General features: G+C 41.5%; 3 protein-coding genes, 1 long non-coding RNA gene and 1 other non-coding gene across 10 annotated transcripts; 4 read left to right on the top strand and 1 right to left on the bottom strand.

The window, feature by feature from the left end:
* The first annotated feature begins 42 nt into the window (after positions 1-42).
* On the top strand, positions 43-4521 carry LOC135632443 (oxygen-dependent coproporphyrinogen-III oxidase, chloroplastic-like). 2 transcript variants are annotated; one of them, XM_065141035.1, is made up of 8 exons: positions 44-742; positions 1988-2063; positions 2433-2527; positions 2930-3013; positions 3442-3529; positions 3812-3936; positions 4023-4121; positions 4219-4521. In XM_065141035.1, exons 1-8 carry the CDS (start codon positions 179-181, stop codon positions 4285-4287), a joined length of 1200 nt encoding a protein of 399 aa, XP_064997107.1. In that variant the 5' UTR covers positions 44-178; the 3' UTR covers positions 4288-4521. The 2 variants fall into 2 exon arrangements, with proteins under 2 accessions (XP_064997108.1, XP_064997107.1); XM_065141036.1 differs by lacking the exon at positions 2930-3013 and having other exon boundaries at positions 43-742.
* Positions 4522-5417: 896 nt separating this feature from the next.
* Positions 5418-5490, bottom strand: TRNAA-CGC (transfer RNA alanine (anticodon CGC)). Its single transcript has one exon. It is a non-coding gene; the product is annotated as a tRNA-Ala (tRNA).
* Positions 5491-5514: 24 nt separating this feature from the next.
* On the top strand, positions 5515-10755 carry LOC108952400 (uncharacterized). 3 transcript variants are annotated; one of them, XR_010494904.1, is made up of 4 exons: positions 6850-8590; positions 9531-10320; positions 10514-10583; positions 10693-10755. XR_010494904.1 is itself a non-coding variant. In XM_065142237.1 (2 exons), the coding sequence occupies exon 2, from the start codon at positions 6998-7000 to the stop codon at positions 8573-8575; it is 1578 nt and encodes a 525-aa protein (XP_064998309.1). In that variant the 5' UTR covers positions 5515-5671; positions 6940-6997; the 3' UTR covers positions 8576-8863. The 3 variants fall into 3 exon arrangements, 1 of the variants encoding a protein (XP_064998309.1); XR_010494903.1 differs by having other exon boundaries at positions 10514-10740; XM_065142237.1 differs by lacking the exons at positions 9531-10320; positions 10514-10583; positions 10693-10755 and adding an exon at positions 5515-5671 and having other exon boundaries at positions 6940-8863.
* A 1501-nt stretch (positions 10756-12256) lies between these two features.
* Positions 12257-15884, top strand: LOC103978997 (vacuolar-sorting receptor 6). The gene is made up of 13 exons (XM_009394985.3): positions 12257-12668; positions 12990-13682; positions 13768-13856; positions 13944-14013; positions 14113-14196; positions 14277-14353; positions 14439-14520; positions 14613-14695; positions 14788-14851; positions 14931-15059; positions 15184-15287; positions 15363-15468; positions 15558-15884. Exons 1-12 carry the CDS (start codon positions 12374-12376, stop codon positions 15462-15464), a joined length of 1872 nt encoding a protein of 623 aa, XP_009393260.2. The 5' UTR covers positions 12257-12373; the 3' UTR covers positions 15465-15468; positions 15558-15884.
* Positions 15885-16102: 218 nt separating this feature from the next.
* On the top strand, positions 16103-19682 carry LOC135586937 (uncharacterized). Of its 3 annotated transcripts, none has more exons than XR_010495222.1 (3): positions 16103-16378; positions 17410-17488; positions 19094-19682. It is a non-coding gene; the product is annotated as an uncharacterized LOC135586937 (long non-coding RNA). The 3 variants fall into 3 exon arrangements; XR_010495221.1 differs by having other exon boundaries at positions 17345-17488; positions 19129-19682; XR_010495220.1 differs by having other exon boundaries at positions 17345-17488.
* The last annotated feature ends 336 nt before the right edge of the window (positions 19683-20018 follow it).

Raw genomic sequence — 20018 nt, 5'->3', positions numbered from 1 at the left:
GTTTTACAAGAAGGCCTAATGGGATCCTTATCCGAAATAAAATAAAGCCTACCTTCTCTTCAGCTTAGGGTCACCGCTCTCCACCTCCTAAGCCGCCGTCCATTGGCGGTGACCGGACCCATCTGTTCTACTCTCAGCTCTCTCCACTTCTCCGCCGCTTACTACTTCCTCCTCCGCGATGGCCGCCGCCGCCGCCGTCTCCTCCACCTTTATCTTCCTCGCACCGAACACCTGCTCCTCGCAAACCCTTAAGCCGCCCTCCCTCGGCCCCTTCCGGCGCGCTGCCTCTGCCGTCGCCTTCCCCCGACTCCCCCGGCTCGTCCCTGTCCGTGCCTCCGTCGCCATCGAAAAGGAGACCCCCGAGAACGAGCGGCCCGAGACCTTCCTCCGTTCTGCCGATAGCCCCCATGGCGACGCTGCCGCTGCGCCGAGTACCGTTCGGGCCCGCTTCGAAAGGATGATACGGGAGGTTCAGGACGAGGTGTGCGCTGCCATTGAGGCGGCCGATGGCGGCGGGACGTTCAAGGAGGATGTTTGGTCCCGGCCGGGCGGGGGCGGCGGGATCAGCCGGGTGTTGCAGGACGGGGGGGTGTGGGAGAAGGCCGGGGTCAACGTGTCCGTGGTGTACGGGATGATGCCGCCGGACGCTTACCGGGCTGCCAAAGGGGAGGCCAAAGCTGCTGGTGAGGATTCTTCGGTCAAGGCGGGGCCTGTGCCATTCTTTGCCGCCGGAATTAGTTCGGTATGTGCCGGAAAGTTGACTCAAGTCGCTACCTTTTGTTCCTTTGGCAATTTGTGGGCATTGTAGTGGAAGTGGGAATTTAGCAGTTAAAGAATCCAATAAGTTCTGTGCTTTTAATCACGACTTTTGAGTCTGGTAAATCTAAATGGATTTCTCATACTTAGACCTCTGATTAAGGGATACAAGTTTAGGAATGGAAGAACCCTAGACTGCATTCTGTGTGTGAGTTGAAATGAATGCTTGGACAAATTGTGTCTCAAAATGATACTTCTCTCTTTCCTACCATTTCCGAGTCTTGACATGAAAAGATGAACATAATATAAATAAATTTGATAGGAATTTGGTTGGTGGTTTGATCATTGTCTGTAACCACTAAAAGGGAAACATTAGATCATCCAATGCTTAATGGTTTGATTTTTTTTCTTTTTATGTTTGTTATTATGGTGATTAGAGTGAATGGTTTGAAATATTTTGTAATTTAAAGGGTCCACCATTTGCTTGTTGTATTAGTTGTTATAGAACTGACGATGAACTGTAAAAGCAGGATTAATTAGGTTAGAAACAAGTATCAAATACGTTGACAGGAAAGTGGTGGAGACTCGACATGTCCTGTGCAACTGTTCTATAATAGGAGTGGCTCTTCGATAAAACTACAAACAAAGGGCTTGCTTTTGGCTCGACTGGCCACGGTTCTGCAAGAACCTAAATGATGCACACAGAAATTCCAATAGACATAAGTCTTGTTAAGGAAGGTAGATTTATGGAAAGTGCATGGTATCAAGTGCTTAAAAGTCTCCAGAATTATGGTTAAGGTGTTTAAGTGCTTCTAAGCATGGCAATTTCAAATTTCATCCTTGCAGCGACCGCTTGTCATCTTAGGTCTGTACAAGCTACATGGTGCATAAAGCATAAGATCTTTCCAATAATGCAATAGTTGATCCTCACTTTTTGTCTGTTGATATCTGTCACCTAAGGTTTTGTGACTTAAAAGGGCTGTCTTTACTTTTTTCTGCACATAGAAGGTTTTAACTTTTATATATTATATAAATTATCCTTGTAAACACATGGGTTTCAGGCAGGTAATTTACTCAGTATTATATAGAGATTGCTCATCTCTTCTCGGAAGCACTTAAGAGTTGTACAAAAATGTACTGGGTGGATTAAGTTATTGAACTGTCCAAGTATATTATGCAGAGGATGGTTTACATGGACTGCTGTCTAAGCTGTTTGATTTCTGTTTTGTAGGTTTTACATCCGAATAATCCATTTGCCCCGACATTGCATTTCAACTATCGGTACTTTGAAACTGATGCACCAAAAGGTACCTAATCTAAAAGTTGTTTCCACAGTAAACAATTATATTGGTCAACATTTAGATCCAGGCATGGCTACCATGTACATGTATGCCATACATTTAGAGGCATGGCATATGTACGTGATGGAATTGGTATGTTGCTGAAATACATGACTGAATTGGTTAAAAGAGCATCAAGAATGACATATGGACATGTATGCCATGTGTGTAGATGAATTATTTACATGCATACACATGTATATATGCATATGAATATGTGTATTACATTGTTATTTTATTCTATTTCATCTTAGCTCTCCGCCACAATTTATAAACTACTACATTTGGTGAAAAATATATAGTTATTTATGATCTTATACTTTTATTTGCCTGTAGATGCCCCTGGAGCACCTAGGCAATGGTGGTTTGGTGGGGGTACTGATTTCACTCCTGCTTACATCTTTGAAGAGGATGTAAAGCATTTCCATAGGGTATGTTGGATTTTTAAGCGACCAACATTTGACATTATCTTTTGGGCATCTTAATTATTTACATCTGAAATTACAGTAGAACCCAAGCAGATAAGTAAGGAAATGACTTAACAAATGTTCTGTAAAATTTTGGAAGCGAACAAATTGAAACATAGTTTCGCTAATCTTTCAGCAGATCAGTGTGTTTATTGGTTAAAAATTTTGTTTTCTTTACTCCACCAATTTGTTCTGTGTATAACCTCTTCGTTTATGTTTCTGTGTTATCTATGTTGGTCAAAAGAAAGGTTGGAAACATTTGAAGTAACATGTTTGATAATAGAACTTATTCATTCATCATCCTCTGAATTAGCTCCACCTGTGTAAGTTGAAAGTTTTCTAATATTAGCTTAATTGTCTTATTAGGCCCAAAAGCAAGCATGTGATAAATTTGATCCAAGTTTCTATACCAGATTCAAAAAATGGTGTGATGATTATTTCTTCATCAAGGTATACCTCTCTTCAACTTCAGCATACAAGCTAAAGGTCTACCTAACCATAGGTTTCATTGCCGAAACTGGGGCTTATGGTTTTTGGAAATTTTACAACCTGTCTTATGCTTTAGAAATAAGGTGTTTTATTGCCATTTGCCTGCTGCATGAAATATAACCATTCGGTGGTCATGACCTGATCATTATGTTTTGATTCATTTTAATGTTTGCAATGCTGCTGCATGCCACATGGAGTGTGAATTGCTAGTAACAGACACGCATGAGCAATGCATACGAATGCTAATCCAAGATAATCGTATCCTTTTAATGCAGCACATAGCAACTTTTCTTTTAGAAGATTCTTTTAATCCAAGTCTAAAGGTCAGATAATTCACCTGCAGCATTTCAATTTCTTACTTTAGTTAATGGTTTGATCTTTTTCTTCAGCACCGTGGTGAAAGGCGTGGGCTTGGTGGCATATTTTTTGATGACCTTAATGACTACGACCAAGAGATGCTTCTTGCTTTCTCTACTGGTAATCCTGCACTCAATCTCTTGTGCCTGCTCTAGCGGGAAGCAATCAAGAGAAATAATATGTTTCAGAAACTTTTACTGGAAAGTTTGTCCAACTCTTCTTTCTTTATGCATCGTTGTTCATCCAATGTTATTTGCAAACAAAATGATCATTCGTCCAACTCTTCTTTTTTTTCCGATCGTTGTTCATCCAATGTTGTTTGCAAACAAAATGATCATGGTTAATTCAATTAGATTTATATAGAGTTGGTGCAAAACGTTCAGTAACCTGTGTTTTCTTCAGAGTGCGCAAAGTCTGTAGTTCCAGCATACATACCGATCATAGAACGAAGGAAAGACGCACCTTTTACCGAGAATAACAAGGCATGGCAGCAATTAAGAAGGGGACGTTACGTAGAGTTCAATCTGGTAAGCGTAGACGAAAAGAGAAATCTATCATGCTTTTGCTTTTGTTTTAGAGTTGATTTGGATCGAACATTATGCCCTTTGTGTAGGTTTATGATCGTGGGACAACATTTGGATTGAAGACCGGCGGACGAATAGAAAGCATTCTTGTTTCCCTTCCGCTAACAGCTCGGTGGGAATATGTTCATGTATGCTCATCAAACCACACACCCTTCTCTCTCTACATATAGATCTTATGCACATTCGCATAAATCTAATTGATGAATGGAATGAGTTTTGCTGCAGCAACCAAAAGAAGGAAGCGAAGAGTGGAAGCTGTTGGATGCATGCATCAATCCGAAGGAATGGATTTGATGTCGGCCAAACGGCTAAGCAATCTAAGCTAAGCCCTTTTATAGCGTTGAGAAAATATGTGCAGGTTAGGAGTTGTGTATTGAGTTATGATTACAATCATTTCTAGAATAGTTAATGGTGGTCATGTTCATGGTTCGTATTATCGGTCCGTACTGATATACCGATCAACTGTTGGTACGGTATGTATTGAGCTATATCAAGCATATTGATACGCAGTATATTAGGGTTTACAAATGTACCATTTGTATTAATATTTTGTCGGATTGGTACATATCGCTGATATCGAGTGGTATGTTCCATACGTTAAACTTCGGATAATATTTAATTTTTTTTTGCATCAATAAAACCTAAAATGCATGGATAGAAGAGCAGCCTCTCTGACTGACATTCGCTCTCCACCCCTCCATTCACATCTCATCTTTTCTCTCTCTTGTCATCAAAATGACTCAAAAAGAATGAACCAAATGTCGTACTAAATAAAAAAAATTTAAAATTTAGAATAAGATGCATAATGAACGAAGAATTATCCAATTGTATTTTGATGAATAAGAAAAAATATATATTTTGATATATGAGAAGTCCATATGCATATACTATTCAATTTTTGATATTTGAGAAAGCATGGGATAAATTATTTCCTTTGTATCATTAATTGATTTATTTTGTGTTGGATTAACATAATTCTTTTAATCTGGATAAAAGTTTATGTTTATAATATTTAGTTATCATAGTATATATATATATATATATATATATTTGTTGTTTATTTCGATTAAAAGTTGGTGTTCAAATTCAAATCAGATTGAACTGAATCGAACCGAATTATATTTGTTGTTTATTTCGATTAAAGTAAAATAGTCAAAACTGAAATCAATGCGAATATATCTAATCGAACCAATTTAAAATCGAATAATCAATTTATAATCTTAAATAATTACTTTTTTTAAAATGAATCAATTTAATTCAATTGAATCTAATCGGAATCTTCATGTAATTGGGCGACACAATAATATTTATTTGAGTTGATTTGATTAATCAATTTGAATTGATTATGGATATATTATATCTTTTAAATTAAAATCAATTTGAACAGTTTAACAAAAATCAAAAAAGGATATTTCGAATCAAAATGGAGGTGCGGGGAATCGAACCCCGTGCCTCTCACATGCGAAGCGAGCGCTCTACCATATGAGCTACACCCCCGAGATGTTGAATTGATGAAACTGCATTTTAGAGAGCATTAACCAGCAGCTAGGAATCCTGATTCCACCACCACGATAGCAGATGGCGAAGTCGCGGCGGCTGAGGACGTCGAGGAGGAGGAGGAGTTGGCCAAGCTCGCCGCCCCCAAGCTCCCAGTCAAATCCCTCCGCGCCGACCATGGGTGAGTCATCGACACCTCTCTCCTCGCCTCTTATTATGTTTTCCGGGTAGATCGGCGAGAAGAGGGCTTTTATCATTCTTCATAGACTTGATCTCAAATATGTATGTCGTGATTGACACTCGAATGGTCGATAAGCAGCTTTTGTTGAAATCGAGGAGGTATAGGCAACGGAATTGTATAAACTGCTATGACTCGAGTTCCTCTTAATCAAACTCAGTAAAATCGACAGAAGAATCTAAGATCAGATCAAAAGTAGCAAATAACAAAGAACCCGAAGACGACGAACCTTTTTGCTTCAACCATGAAGTCGAACAGGCCGCAGCTCTTGGGATAGAGGAGGTTGAATCGTTCACACCAGCGAAAACAATAAAGACGTTTGGAGCCACAATCAAATCGCCAGTAACAACATTAGAAGTCATAGGAGGAACAATCATTGAACCTCCAAGGCCAATTGTAATTGATATGATCTCAACTTTCAATGTTGTTGAAACTCTACCAAAACTCACGATCACAAAGGGTGAGAGGTTGGTCGGGAAAGATTTAGGTTAAAAATTATTCGACAAAAGTGATAGGTTTCTAATGATATATTTTGGGTCCAAGACATGTCATAATCTATGCCACATCACGCTACAGTCGGGTCAGCAAGGGCAGCACCCATATACGCTAAGTCAAAATCCCGTACTAAGCAGCCACCCTCGAGCCACGAGTGTCTCAACTTGGGAATCGTCATCTAGTGAACGAAGACAACCTGTCAACTAGTCCGAGAACGGAGAGACGTTACTTAACGCGAACGACACCCGGATCAAGAAACGCTAATCAACACCCCATCGCGAAGGTTCGGCCTACCTCGACGCCCAACTCAACTGACAGAAAACTTCCTACATCGACCTGTGGACCGAGCAATGCTGACCCATCAACCATAACACATTTGTTCACCAACTACCACGAACAGAAACCTCGTTGCTTCTCTCACAAGCAAAAAATTAGATAAATTTATCTTGTGAATCAATTATACGATAAACTAGCCTTTTGAAATATGATAAAAAATATTTTTCTTAAAACTAAGATTGTTTTTTCGTAAATTCGCTCATCATTTTACGCCATCGGACGTAAGCATGCAAAGGTTTTGCATTCGTTGTATATATATATATATATATATATATATCGACTTTTTGCTGGTAATTTTCACGTAAAGAATAAAGCGATCGATTCCGCTTCCTTCATTGGCCACCGTTCCGGCGACGAGGGTTTCTTTTCATCTATGGCAGGGGCTTGAGATCAACGACGGGAGCGAAAACAGCAGCACCCGCCAAAGGACAAGGCTCCATGGAACAACTCCTGAGCATGGGCTTCTCCGAGGATCTCGCCTCCGAAGCCCTCGCTGCTACCGGTGGCCACTCCCCGCTCGCTGCCGCCGACTGGATCCTCACCCGCTCCTCCTCCTCTTCCTCCGTTCCTCCTCCCCCTCTCCCTCCCTCACAATCCCCCTCCACCCAACCCTGCCTCGAGCGCTTCTTTGCCTCCTCCTCTTCAATCCCTAAAACCCTCAATCCTTCCTCCTCCTCGGCCCCTAAAACCCCCAACCCCTCCACCTCCACCTCCTCCTCCTCCCCCTCCTCCCTCCCCATAAAGCGCCGCCATCCCTCCGCCGCCGCCCCTCTATCGGACCGGATGCGCCCGGGCACCCTCGACTCCATCGTCGGCCAGGACCACCTCCTCGGCCCTTCGTCCCTACTACGCTCTTCCTTCCTCCCCTCCCTCGTCCTCTGGGGCCCGCCCGGCTCCGGCAAGACCACTCTCGCCCGTGCTCTCGCCGCCTCTCTCCCGGGCTCCCTCTACACATTCGTCCCCCTCTCCGCTGTCTCCGCCGGCGTCCGCGACCTCCGCGACGCCATCGACGGCGCCCGCCGCGCCCGCTCCCACGGTCGACGCACCGTCCTCTTCGTCGACGAGATTCACCGATTCTCCAAATCTCAGCAGGACTCCTTCCTCCCCGCCATCGAGGACGGCTCCATCATCCTTGTCGGCGCCACCACCGAGAACCCCTCCTTCCAGCTCACTACTCCGCTCCTCTCCCGCTGCCGCGTCCTCTCTCTTCAGCCTCTCAAGCCGCAGCATATCGAGGCTTTACTCCGCCGAGCCCTCTCGGACGCCGAGAAAGGCCTACAGGTCACTACTGAAGCTCCGGTGTCTGTCAACCAAGAAGCCATCGACTTCCTATCCCTCCATTGCGATGGCGACGCCCGTGTTGCCCTTAACGCATTAGAGATTGCGGCGACGCTAGCGGCCAGTCGGAAACTACATGACAACAAGGGGAATTTGGCAGTCACCCTCGACCAAGCGAAGGAGGCGATGCAATGCAAACACCTGGCGTATGACCGGGCTGGCGATGAGCACTACAACCTGATCAGTGCCCTTCACAAATCAATGCGGGGGAGTGATGCAGATGCAGCCATTTACTGGTTGGCGAGAATGCTAGAGGGAGGGGAGCAACCACTTTACATCGCCCGCCGGCTTGTCCGATTCGCTAGTGAGGATGTGGGACTCGCCGACCCTTCTGCACTGAGTCATGCTGTAGCTTGCTATCAGTCGTGCCATTTTCTTGGGATGCCTGAATGTGATGTCTGTCTAGCTCAGTGCGTCACTTATTTGGCTCTGGCACCTAAGTCAGTTGCAGTGTACCGGGCGCTAGGGGAGGCGAAGAGGGTGGTGAAAGAGTCAAGTGGTGGGAATGAGGGGGTGCCATTGCATTTGAGGAACGCTCCAACAAAGCTGATGATGGATATGGGATATGGCAAAGATTACATGTATCCTCCTGATCATAAAGATTGCTCATCGCAGACTTATTTGCCCCCATCGCTCCTGGGGCACAAGTTTCTTGATTGGCCACCACAAGATGAATAGTAGCATGGAGGCTGGGTATGCCAAGAAGTGCACATTTTTGTTCATTTGGCTTTTGGTTCACTGATGATCTCTTTTGAAAAATACTATGAATTCTGTTTTCATTTTGTTTGGCAAATCTGGGATCCTACATCCATTTTCCTTGATGGGGGTAATTTGCACCATACAAAGTTATACTACTTTTATCGCTCACTTGTTTGGTTATGTGAATTGTATTTGGTCTTAATGTTTGTAATATCACTGCTGTGAACCATCTATAATTGATCATATGATACTTGTGGCACTTTGTAATAGTAGCTGCACACATGTTAGAATATAGAAAAGGACCTTTACATACTTTAATAAGAATGTAAAAATGACAGTGGGGAATTGAGTGTCTAGGAAAGGTAGATACGTACTTATTAGTTTGGTGGTCAGGGTTGGGGATGGAAGGACAACTAATTTAATCATACATATGGTAAATAAAACAGATGAATGCTACCATTTGCAGCAGCTTTATGATTGTTTCTTTTTTGGAATACTTGATCAGATTTTCTTGGATGAATATCTCCGTAATATAATTTTGTGATTGCGCTAATGATATCAAAAAGCTTGGGCAGGTAAGATTGAAAGTTGAATATAAGAAATAATTAGGGACCTTCATCTGTGACATTTTAGAATCTGATTCTTGTATTGTGATGATCACCTGTTATTGTTTTGTTAACTAACTTTGCTAACTCTATAAATTTTATTTAGTTAAGTTTGATTATATGCATATTAGTAGCTTTGATGCATGATATATGTATTTTTAGGTTCTCAGAGGATCTTTCCTTAACTATTTATTAAGTTACAGTTTTTTCTTCATATGCTAGGCCAGATGGAAATAAAAATTCAATCTTTTGCAGTTTATTCTGATGTTATTCGTTGACCTTGTGAATCCTATATTCCTATTGTTCATTGTATATACATAAGTTTGCAGGCAACTAACTATCAAGGGACATGTGCCATAGCATGCCACAATGATTCAGAGAGCTGGCAGCAGAACAGGTTCTGCATCCAAACCTTGTGTTACAAGAGGCATAATGAAAAGCAAAATAACTAGGTTTTGCGTTTTCTGAAATAGTGAACTGCAGGTGTTTTCTATGTTGTACCTTTTCTTTTACCATTGATTAGTTTTTTTATGTGCATTTGAAATTCTGTCAAGCTTGGGCATAAATTGTCATTTACATGACGGTCCTGGTCTCGGACCGGTGCTCTTATCAACAATCTTGGATTGATCCATTCCCTCTGTGCAGGTCCTTCCCCTACAACAATGGGTTTCCCATAGAGGTGTTTATAAATGGAAATTTTGTTGACATGCTAAAATGTGTTTAGCATGATTTTGATTTCCATGGATGTTAATTTGGTGGATGACCACTTAGATGTGGACTCATGATCTTATTCATCACAGCATTTTTATCTACTAAAGGACCATATACTGATGACACTGCTTTCCGTTTTCTGGTCGGACTTTTTTGATGGAAGACCATTCTGAGTTAGTCATACATAAACGGTATATTCTATGGTTGGTTTGTGTCATTTTCGTCACTAACTTATCTGCAGCATGCTATTCATTTGATTGATGCTAAAAGAGCATACACTACTGCTGGTGGTCCAAGTAACGTGAGACTTATGAGTTGCATTCATAAACCAAGCAAGATTTTGCAGATGGTATTGGATGATTCCTTTGGAGAACAGTAATCAAAGGAATGCTTACAGAAAAAAGGAAGGTAAGATCAATTTTACTTGAACCTTATGCTTTAAATGTGTGACATTTGTGGTAGACTCCTCACTTGGAATCAAGCAAAATGACTTTGTTGCACCTTTGTTGTAATTTATTGATCTTTCTACATGAAGAATTGTTATTTTGGACACTTTGCATCAAATTAGATAGCCTTAAGACAAACTTGAAACTCACTGCAGGACAATGGTCAGGGCTCTCTTGTCTGCAATCAAGTCAGCCTTCGGTGGCCTTCAGGAACCTCATACAATGGTTAGGACTATTACCAATTCCATCTAGCTCTCTGTTCACTAGTATTTTTTTAACATGGTTTCAGTTTCAATACATTATTATTACCTGTTGTGATTCATCAAAATTCCAGGAGAAATTTCCAAGATGGTGGTCTTAATAATCATCATCTTCACTGCCTAGAAGAGGAACATGGTAAATTTTTTTTTTACATATAATCCATGAAATAATCTGATGATTTCTTTTTTAGAAGGAATTGCTCATTTGACTATGATATATTTTGACATGGTCTTAATTACAAGACAAAATTAACGTTTTGACAAATATAAAAAACAATGCAACAATGTGCCTTTAAAAAATGGTTTCATTTTAGGGTCGTTCGATTAGATCATGAAAACGATCGAACTTCTATCTTAGGTCATCTTTTAGATCTTTGGGTGCTATCTTAGCTTCACCAGAAATGCCTCTATAATAAATATATGGAGCTCAAACTTATCTATAGCTGAGGTGTAAAACAATACAAGTGCTGATAGGGGAAATGCTCATCCGAATCAAAGCTGGAAACTGTTCCTGTTAATATGATGTCAGCGTGTGATGTGGATTAATTTAATCCAATATACTTTTTTTATAATATTTTTTTTTATATTATAAAATATTTATATTATTTATATATATATAGGGGCTCCTTAAACCATTAGAGCAGCCATCGAAGACTTCTTAAAGTCAATCAACGTTTTGTCCCTTTTTCTTTGTAGAATAAGAAGTTAGCGTGGGTGGAACGCACAAATTGAGATCAAAGTCAATGGCTGCAACATGACCGGATCAAAGTCTACGATTGATCTCTAATGATGGTTGAAAATTGAAATCAATATGTTTTCAGATATTCTCCCTACTCTTGTTGAAATTAATATGGTACATTAATTGTGTGCCTAATATCTTGTAATATAAACCTCCAAAACAAACCTACTGGTTTCTGGTACACCAGATCGAAGCCCAATCGTTGGGTGGACGGACGCGATCGACCGGATCGTGCTTTAAGATTAGCGAAAGCTGCAGTCGCAGCTCGTCAACGCTCCTGGAGGGAGGAAGACCTGTTACCTTGCCTCGTACTCAAGGAGCCGACCGTGGACTTCCGAAATGACTAAAATATACATGACACACGCATCACATACTATGTAATCTTCGCCTTAATGTGAATCATGGTGACTCTTAAGATTAATTATATATATGATTTCATCTGTTCTCACAATTGAAATTATCATGCAAAGTGTAGAAAGATTCTTCCACCAGGAAATGCCATAGAGGATAACAAAGACTAGCTAAAGTAAACGCGTCACTGAGATGACATGGCAACTTGTTTGACGGTTTCCTCTCGTGTTATCATCAAGATTATTACTGGCGGATTGCTTTGTGGGACAAATCAAACCCAGCCAATTTTGATGAGGGCGAAGATGATGATGTGATGTTGATGATTTTGATTTCTTCTCTTTCTCTGTTCCTTCTTGTGAAGGAGTTCGCGGTCCTGTAGAAAAATCTGAGGGGCATTCTTGTTATTTATGGAAATTAGGAAGGATAGCTGAGTCGACTCGTAGACTTCGTCAACAATAATAACGGTCACTTTCGCTCCTCTCACGTCTCCCCTGCCTTCGTGGTGGTTGGTTGGCTCTTCAACTCTTCTTCCTGACTTCACCTTTCTTCCGCCAGCTGATGAATCCACCGTAGAATAATCGCTTATCTTCTCTTCTCTTCTCTTCTCTAAATACTTCCTCATATAGGCCACTGCTGGTCCTCTCCTCTATCTCTCTACGGAAAGGATGGCGAGCCTCCGAGAACAGCTAGCGGTGTTGGCCGTCCTACTAGCAGTGGCGATCCGGTTGGCGGCCGGCCGGTTCGTGGTTGAGATGGAAAGCATCAGCGTCGTCTCCCCGACGTCTCTCCGGGGGCACCATGATGCCGCCATCGCCAACTTCGGCGTGCCCAACTACGGGGGCACCTTGATCGGAGTCGTGGTGTACCCGGACAAGGGGAGAACGGGTTGCAACGCCTTCGGCGGCGACCCCTTCCGGTCCAAGTCCGGAAGACCCGTGATTCTACTGGTCGATCGTGGAGGTAAACTGCGCAATCAATTCTTGTGCTCTGTTCTTGGATTGTTCTTCACATGTGTTTGTTCTCTCTCAATTTGATAGACCCCAACTTTGTGATAGATTGTCTGAATCACTCTGTTCTCATTGATGAACATGCACTTCATAGTAGATCTCTATTTCTTTTAGGCTCACATCTCTGGTTAGCTGAAACAAAAAGGAAAGGGTAGCTGTGCTTTCATTTTCTTTCCGGCTGATGAGTCTAACAATCTTTCGTTCAAAGCAAAGTTTATTAGAGGGCCTCTCACCATTAGCGATTAATCGTCTTCTTCTTCTCCATTTACTGTAGATTGCTACTTTGCTTTGAAGGCATACAACGGGCAGCAAAATGGTGCTGCCGCAGTTATAGTCGCTGACACCATCGACGAGCCCCTTTTAACCATGGACGCCCCCGAAGAAGACAACGACAACGAGTACGTAGAGAAGATAAACATCCCCTCTGCCCTCGTCAATCGAACCTTCGGCAACTCCCTCAAGGAAGCCTTGGGGAAGGGGGCCGAGGAGGTGGTGGTCAAGCTGGACTGGACAGAGTCCATGCCGCATCCGGATGAGCGGGTGGAGTACGAGCTTTGGACCAACAGCAACGACGAGTGCGGCGACCGGTGCGACGAGCAGATGGAGTTCGTGACAAACTTCAAGGGCCACGCGCAGCTCCTCGAGAAGGGACGATTCACGCGGTTCACGCCTCACTACATCACCTGGTACTGCCCTGACGCCTTCAAACCCAGCCGGGAGTGCAAGGCGCAGTGCATCAACAACGGGAGGTACTGCGCCCCTGATCCCGAGCAGGACTTCCGCGAGGGGTACGACGGGAAAGACATCGTCATCGAGAACTTGCGGCAGCTCTGCGTTCACAGAGTCGCCAACGACAGCAGCCGGCCGTGGGTTTGGTGGGATTTCGTGACGGATTACCACGTCAGATGCTCGATGAAGGAGAAGAAGTATAGCAAGGAATGCGCTGAACATGTCGTCAGATCTCTTGGTTAGTGGTGTTGGGTTTAATCGAACTCTATTCTTCCTCCATTCTACTCTATGCATTAACAAGTTCTTCTCCTCTGATGCATTAGGATTGCCTTCGGACAAGATCTCAAAGTGCATGGGTGATCCTGAAGCTGATGTCGATAATGATGTCCTGAGGACGGAGCAATTACTTCAGGTGCAGCACACTTGTTTAGCTAAAGTTCTTAGCTTAGATTTCCATAGACAACCAATATTTGTCTGATATCCTTCTTATAATTTGTAGATCGGACATGGAAATCGTGGAGACGTGACTATTCTCCCCACCTTGGTCATAAACAACGTTCAATATCGAGGTCTCGCTCACAATTCATTGTTGTTCTTCCAAGCTGAAGAGGACTCATCTTTTGTTCTTCCCCGAGCTAAAATAATCTATCAATTTTACTGCCGCACAGGAAAACTGGAGAGGACTGCCGTGCTGAAGGCAATCTGTGCAGGATTTAAAGAGTCAACCGAGCCTTCTGTTTGCTTGAATCCAGGTTTTCATTGCATTCCATGATCACACTCATCTAAATAAGCCTCCTGTTCTTAGTTTTGACCGACATCATTTTGTTTCCAGATATCGAGACGAACGAGTGCCTCGATTCGAATGGAGGATGTTGGCAGGACTCAGAGTTGAACATCACCGCTTGCAAAGTAAACTGAAGCTTTGAGATGTTTTTAACCTGTTAAGCAGAAGATATGATCTCTGATAACATTGTGTTAACTCTACCCCAATCAGGATACTTTCAGAGGCAGAGTCTGTCAATGCCCTGTCGTAAACAATGTCCAATTCCAGGGAGATGGCTACAATTCTTGTATACGTAGGCACTTAATCTTTCATCATAAAGCCTTGTTAAAATCCCATCGATTTGTGCTAATCCATGAGTTACCTCTTGTGTATGTTGGTTTCCAGCTGTAGGTCCTGGAAGATGTGCAATCAACAACGGAGGCTGCTGGTCTGACACAAAGAATGGACAGAACTTCTCTGCTTGCCCAGTAATGTCAAATCTCTTCTCTTCTTTTCATTTCTCCTCACCTTCATTGTTTGAAGCTTATGTTGGTCATAAACATTCTCTTGATGCACATAGGATTCCGACTTGACGGGTTGCCGCTGCCCGTATGGATTTCATGGCGATGGTTACAAATGCGAAGGTACTTCATTCTCTTCTCGTTGTTATCTTTTGCACTGAATCCACAGAGAATGAATGCACATATTGTTTTAATGCGATAGATGTGGATGAATGTAAGGAGAAACTCGCCTGCAACTGTCCTGAATGCTCTTGCAAGAACACATGGGGTGGATATGACTGCAAGTGCAAAGGCAACCTGTTGTACATCAAGTCTGAGGACACATGCATTGGTAAGGATAGTTGTATTGCTCATTCGCTTTTCATGAATACAAAGAAGATGAATTTTCTTCTCTTGATCGATTCATTTAAAGTTTTTTGTGCTCTGTTTCTTCCACGTCTGCAATCATTGTGCAGCTAAGAGTGCATCAAAATTTGGGTGGCTTATGACCCTCTTCATCTTGGCCTGTGTGGTCGGTGCTGGAACAGCAGCCTATGTGTTCTACAAGTACAGACTCCGGGTAAGTCTGTGTTAGAAAACCTAAGCTGTGTATTCACATCACTGCTACGTGACTGCTAATGCTGCTTTCTCGCAGTCTTACATGGATTCTGAGATCATGGCCATCATGTCACAGTACATGCCTCTCGACAACCACAACAACGAGACCCGACCTCTACGAGAGGATACAGCAGCTTAACAAGGTCAGGTCATTCTTTGCTTGTGTTTTCTCTCCTCCCGAGTCTTGTCTGTGATCACCTCTCTATCTGACATTTCTTGGTTTCTTCTGCAGAGGAGGATTACATGTCGATGTAGATTCATCTACAAGTTTAGTTCAGAGATTAAGGCGAAAGCAGTCGTTTACACACAAAGGTTTTTCTTTTCTTGTAACACCAAACCCCCCCCCCCCACCCCACCTTCTTGTGTGATAGCTAGTGTGACACACAGTGGAGAGAAGACAGAAAGAGAAACACCAATTCGCTTGTGTAATACAGGAATTGGAGGGGGTTGCACTCAGTTGCTGTTGTTGTGGAAGATGAAAAACCAGCATACAGCAGTGTGGTGTCTAAAAATAAATGCTGGATGTTTTTAATAGGAAGATTTTAGTGTTTGTGTGAAATCTTCTTTGATGGGATAACTGACTCGTTAACTTTATCATCGTCGATCCATTGATCTTATAAATTTATTTATATTTTTTATATATCTAATACGAGACTAAATCGACGGATATCGAAACATTATAAAACTATTTATATTTTTTTTATTATATTTAATATGAGATTAAATGGGTGTATAAAAAATTAGGCTCTGAGAAAATTGATTTCCAATGCTATATGATGGGCAGTCAAACCATTCAACGTGTGATCTAAAAGGACCGATTGATCAAATTTTTGCGGCTTTTAAAGCAAGGATGATCATTATCGCACCAATAAATCTGAACAATTTGATGGTGCCGTGGGGTCATGCATTTGGGCCGCTGAGGAAATCTTCTTGGTTTATTTCCGGTTCGTTCGCGGCCCATTAAATCCCTAAGCGGTAACCGCCTTGCTCTCTTCCGGCTCCCCCATCTCCCCGAGAAACCAAGAAGGCCGCCGGTTCCGGCTTCTCTTCTCGGTAAGGAAGTTCTTTTCTTCGTTTCTCCCTCATTATCTCGTCGAATCCATTGTTTTGCCAGTTGAAGAAGGTTTGTTGAATTGGGGTTGTGTAAAACGAAGATAAGGAGATCGATGTTGTGTAAAATGGTGTTCTCGACTAGAATAGATATGTTGGATTTCATCGGTGTTGGATTTCATCGTCGATACTGTCTGATAACGTCCCTAGTTGGCAGTTCTTGGTTGGAAAATGTACAAGGATGCATTGCTAGTGTAGTTTAAGGATGGATACATTGTAAGAATAATTCTGAAGATGGTGGTAAGTATGTCATTTCCTAGTCAAGAAACAACAGCTACAAGCACAATTGTGACAAAATAGAGATATGTTGTCTGTTCCGAAGTTGCAGTTGTCTGAATTCTCGAAATCACAAGCATATTTTTCTTATTTCTCCTATAAATACCATAAATAAAGTGCAGGTGGATGGAAGCCAACGTGTTCTTGAAAACCGTGTTCTTGAAATGCACAACTCGCACACACTCTCTTTCTAAAATGAATCAATACACCTGTGGAAAGATTAGAAAAGATTCTGATGCTATGTTGTTGGCAGTTACTTAGACACTTCACTAAATTTGGCTTTCACTGTTACAAATGGCTTATATTGCTCAATGTAGTAATGAGCTCAGAGCCTCGGATGATGCTTTTCCGAAAATAAAGGTAGATGTTATCCAAGATAATTGTTATAATGAACGTGACTTGGAATTGCACTTATTTATGGCCTCCAGATAAGGGTAGCCATGTTTGATCTCAATACGAGTATAATGTTCCTTGATTCCTGTTGATTTCCCATGGAGGCTCTTGTATGAGTTTTGCAGTGCAGTTCTTACATTAGTATTATGCGAATGGCTACTGCTATTGGTTTTTCTTGTTTCATTTGTTCTGTGATAAATTCATTGATACAGTGAATTGATTGCTAAGTATTCAATTCAGTCATTGGCTTGGAGTCTGTCAACATGGTGGGATAACAGAGGTGTCTGTGTTCTGTTCTTCACCAGGTCAGCACCATGATGGGGCATAATAACCAGACATGTCCAATGGGATGTAGTACCTGGACACGGTCTAATATGGTGCCAGGTAATTTTCAGGAACCACTTGAGCTATAGAAGCAAACTGAGTCTGATTAAAGCTTGTGCAACACCGTCAGTGCTGTTCATGAGAATAGTCCCAAATCATCAATTTGAGTATATACTCTTGGAGCGACTATTTTGTCAGCACTTTTCTTAATCAACATGAGAGTCCTTGTTTTATGTTGGCAAGATTTTCTGCTTCTGAATGATATCTTAGCGCATTTCTGATGTTCTTGTGATGCATCTGGATGGTGCAGATGAGATGCAGCACAAATAGTGAATGGTTCAATATGTATTTAGTTATCATATTTATACTAGGTCCAACAAAGTCAAACTGGTTATCAATTGCCTGACACAGCCCTCCTACTTTTTCAGGCTCATTGATAGGTGGACTTCTAATGCTTATACGAGATATACATTTATATGCATTTGCGTGTTGGTCTGGTGGAATAATATTGAATTAATGGTAAACATGCTAATTCAATTAATTTTGTAGCAATGCCAGTATTTGTGGAAATTAAAATGTCTACCAAGATTTATTCCGAGATAAGCGGAACTATTAATAGGTATAAAGTGCCTAAATAAAATTCTCAACTCTATGGTCTGCTTCATGTGTCATATCATACTATTGTCTTTAAAATATATCATCCAATGTTGTAGCTTGGACATCAACTTTTTTGTGTGATTATTTCTTGATATATTACGTATTGTCAGTTCACTTATTGTTTGATCTCCTACATCAGTTCTTCCATCTTTGATTTTGGATGTTAGCATTTGCCTGTAAATCATGTATCTCCTTTTGCAATTACTCTAGAACCAACACAGTTAGTTTGGTTTCATCTTCAGGTTGGCCATTTTTTTCTGGCACTAATTGCCTGGTGATCATGTAGCTGTTTTCTTCATGTCGTGTTTCCTTGATGAGTGTTGCATCAATATTTATAATGCTATTATTTTATTTTCATCATTTCTCTAGAACTTCCAGCTTAGAGTTGGAAGGGCTGCATTGTTGGTTGAGTTGCCAATTGTTTTCCTAGATCCTATGCCCAGTCAAAGATTCTTCTGGTGGCCCCTCTTTTCACCAAGTGCTTTCAGTGTTTTAGGCCATGTAAGACAGCCACTCAAATTATCACTAACTCCTTAAGCAGATGACTTGACAAAATGCCTCTCTTGTAACCCAGCTCTAATTACATTACATATATTGATTTAAGAGTCCCAGTAAGGTCAATCTGGTCGCTTGGCTAGTTCATGGAATGCTTGTTAAAGATGTTCTGTTGCAACTGCAAGCTACCATAAGACGAGCTGCAGAAACCATCTATCATGTACAATAAGGTTGCATGTTACCTTGTCTGACAAAAAAATCCATTCACTTTTGGTTTGCAACTGTTGTAATAGAACTATTTTCAGTGATGCAAAGTATTTTGTGTTGTACATTTATCATTCCATTATGTAACCAACTTAGGTAATCCATTCAGCTCATGCTAATGCAGCACATAATCTGATAATCATGGCTTGAACCCTGATCGTCTTCTTGTTGGTAAATGTATTTTTTGCATTACTAATATGAAAAAGAAAATTATGCTGTCCTTATTGTATTTTTGTTTGTTGGGAAAAGGGTGTATATGACATGACTTTCATACCATGCAAAAGGACGGAGCGGGATCATGGTGAGACCCAAATGCCAGTTGACGGTGGTGGTGAGGGAAACCACTCCTGAAGAGGAAGCAAAGATTGCCAAGCTCCAAGTCAGCAGGAAACTCACAAGGCGCGAGAGGCAGCTCCCGAAGAGGAATCAAAGATTGCCAAGTTCCAAGTCATCAATTTCAAGAAACTCACAAGGCGCAAGGGGCAGCTCGTCTCACATCAGCTCTATAGAGACCACACCAAGGTGGGATAGGAAAGGGATGGATGCTGCTGCAGTGTAATACTGCCATGATTGTGTTCTGATGTTTTACATCATGGACAAAATTTGGCATGTTTCGACTTGCACAGTGATCATCACAGTTCGAAAGAAAGAAAAAGAAGGAAATAATCTTTGTAGCAGCAGCTTGTTTCGCTGCATTATATCAACCATGTTTGTATCTCTTGTTTTTTTTAATTTTTTTTTTTCATGTTGTAGTACGATATCATCCTTGCCAAGCAAAATGCTGTAGCATTTTCTTACTGATACAGGGTACCCCTATTAGATGTCATGATTTCACTTTTGAATTGTTTGATATGGCCTATTCTACATGAAATTTTGACCTAAAAACTTGTGATATACTCTTGGAATGAGTTGCATGCCCCTATTAGATTTCTTGCTATGTTGATGGATTTTTCCTTTTAGTTAGGCCCTTTTTGTTTTTCCAAGTAATATCAACATGTTTCACATCTCTTTGTATGCATGCTTATGTAATCTATATATTTTTTCTTTCTTTTCCATTTTGTTTAACGACACATTAACACATTTAGGGTTCTAAGATGACTTCTTTGAGAACAATAGCAACGCATCCGAAAAACTTTTTTATATTATTTTTGTGATTCATCAAAGGAGTAAAAGT

The sequence above is a fragment of the Musa acuminata genome, chromosome BXJ3-3 (assembly GCF_036884655.1).
Source record: "Musa acuminata AAA Group cultivar baxijiao chromosome BXJ3-3, Cavendish_Baxijiao_AAA, whole genome shotgun sequence".
NCBI lineage: Eukaryota > Viridiplantae > Streptophyta > Magnoliopsida > Zingiberales > Musaceae > Musa > Musa acuminata.
The sequence above is the reverse complement of the archived record's forward strand: the minus strand, read 5'-3'. Positions and strand labels throughout refer to the sequence as shown.

Coding starts and splice junctions, on each gene's coding strand:
- LOC135632443 (XM_065141035.1), top strand. CDS start 179: ATGGCCGCCGCCGCCGCCGTCTCCTCCACCTTTATCTTCCTCGCACCG. Junction 2,528..2,929: donor ATGTAAAGCATTTCCATAGG/GTATGTTGGATT, acceptor TTGTCTTATTAG/GCCCAAAAGCAAGCATGTGA. Junction 3,937..4,022: donor GTTACGTAGAGTTCAATCTG/GTAAGCGTAGAC, acceptor CCCTTTGTGTAG/GTTTATGATCGTGGGACAAC.
- LOC108952400 (XM_065142237.1), top strand. CDS start 6,998: ATGGAACAACTCCTGAGCATGGGCTTCTCCGAGGATCTCGCCTCCGAA.
- LOC103978997 (XM_009394985.3), top strand. CDS start 12,374: ATGGCGAGCCTCCGAGAACAGCTAGCGGTGTTGGCCGTCCTACTAGCA. Junction 12,669..12,989: donor TCTACTGGTCGATCGTGGAG/GTAAACTGCGCA, acceptor CATTTACTGTAG/ATTGCTACTTTGCTTTGAAG. Junction 15,060..15,183: donor GTCTGAGGACACATGCATTG/GTAAGGATAGTT, acceptor ATCATTGTGCAG/CTAAGAGTGCATCAAAATTT.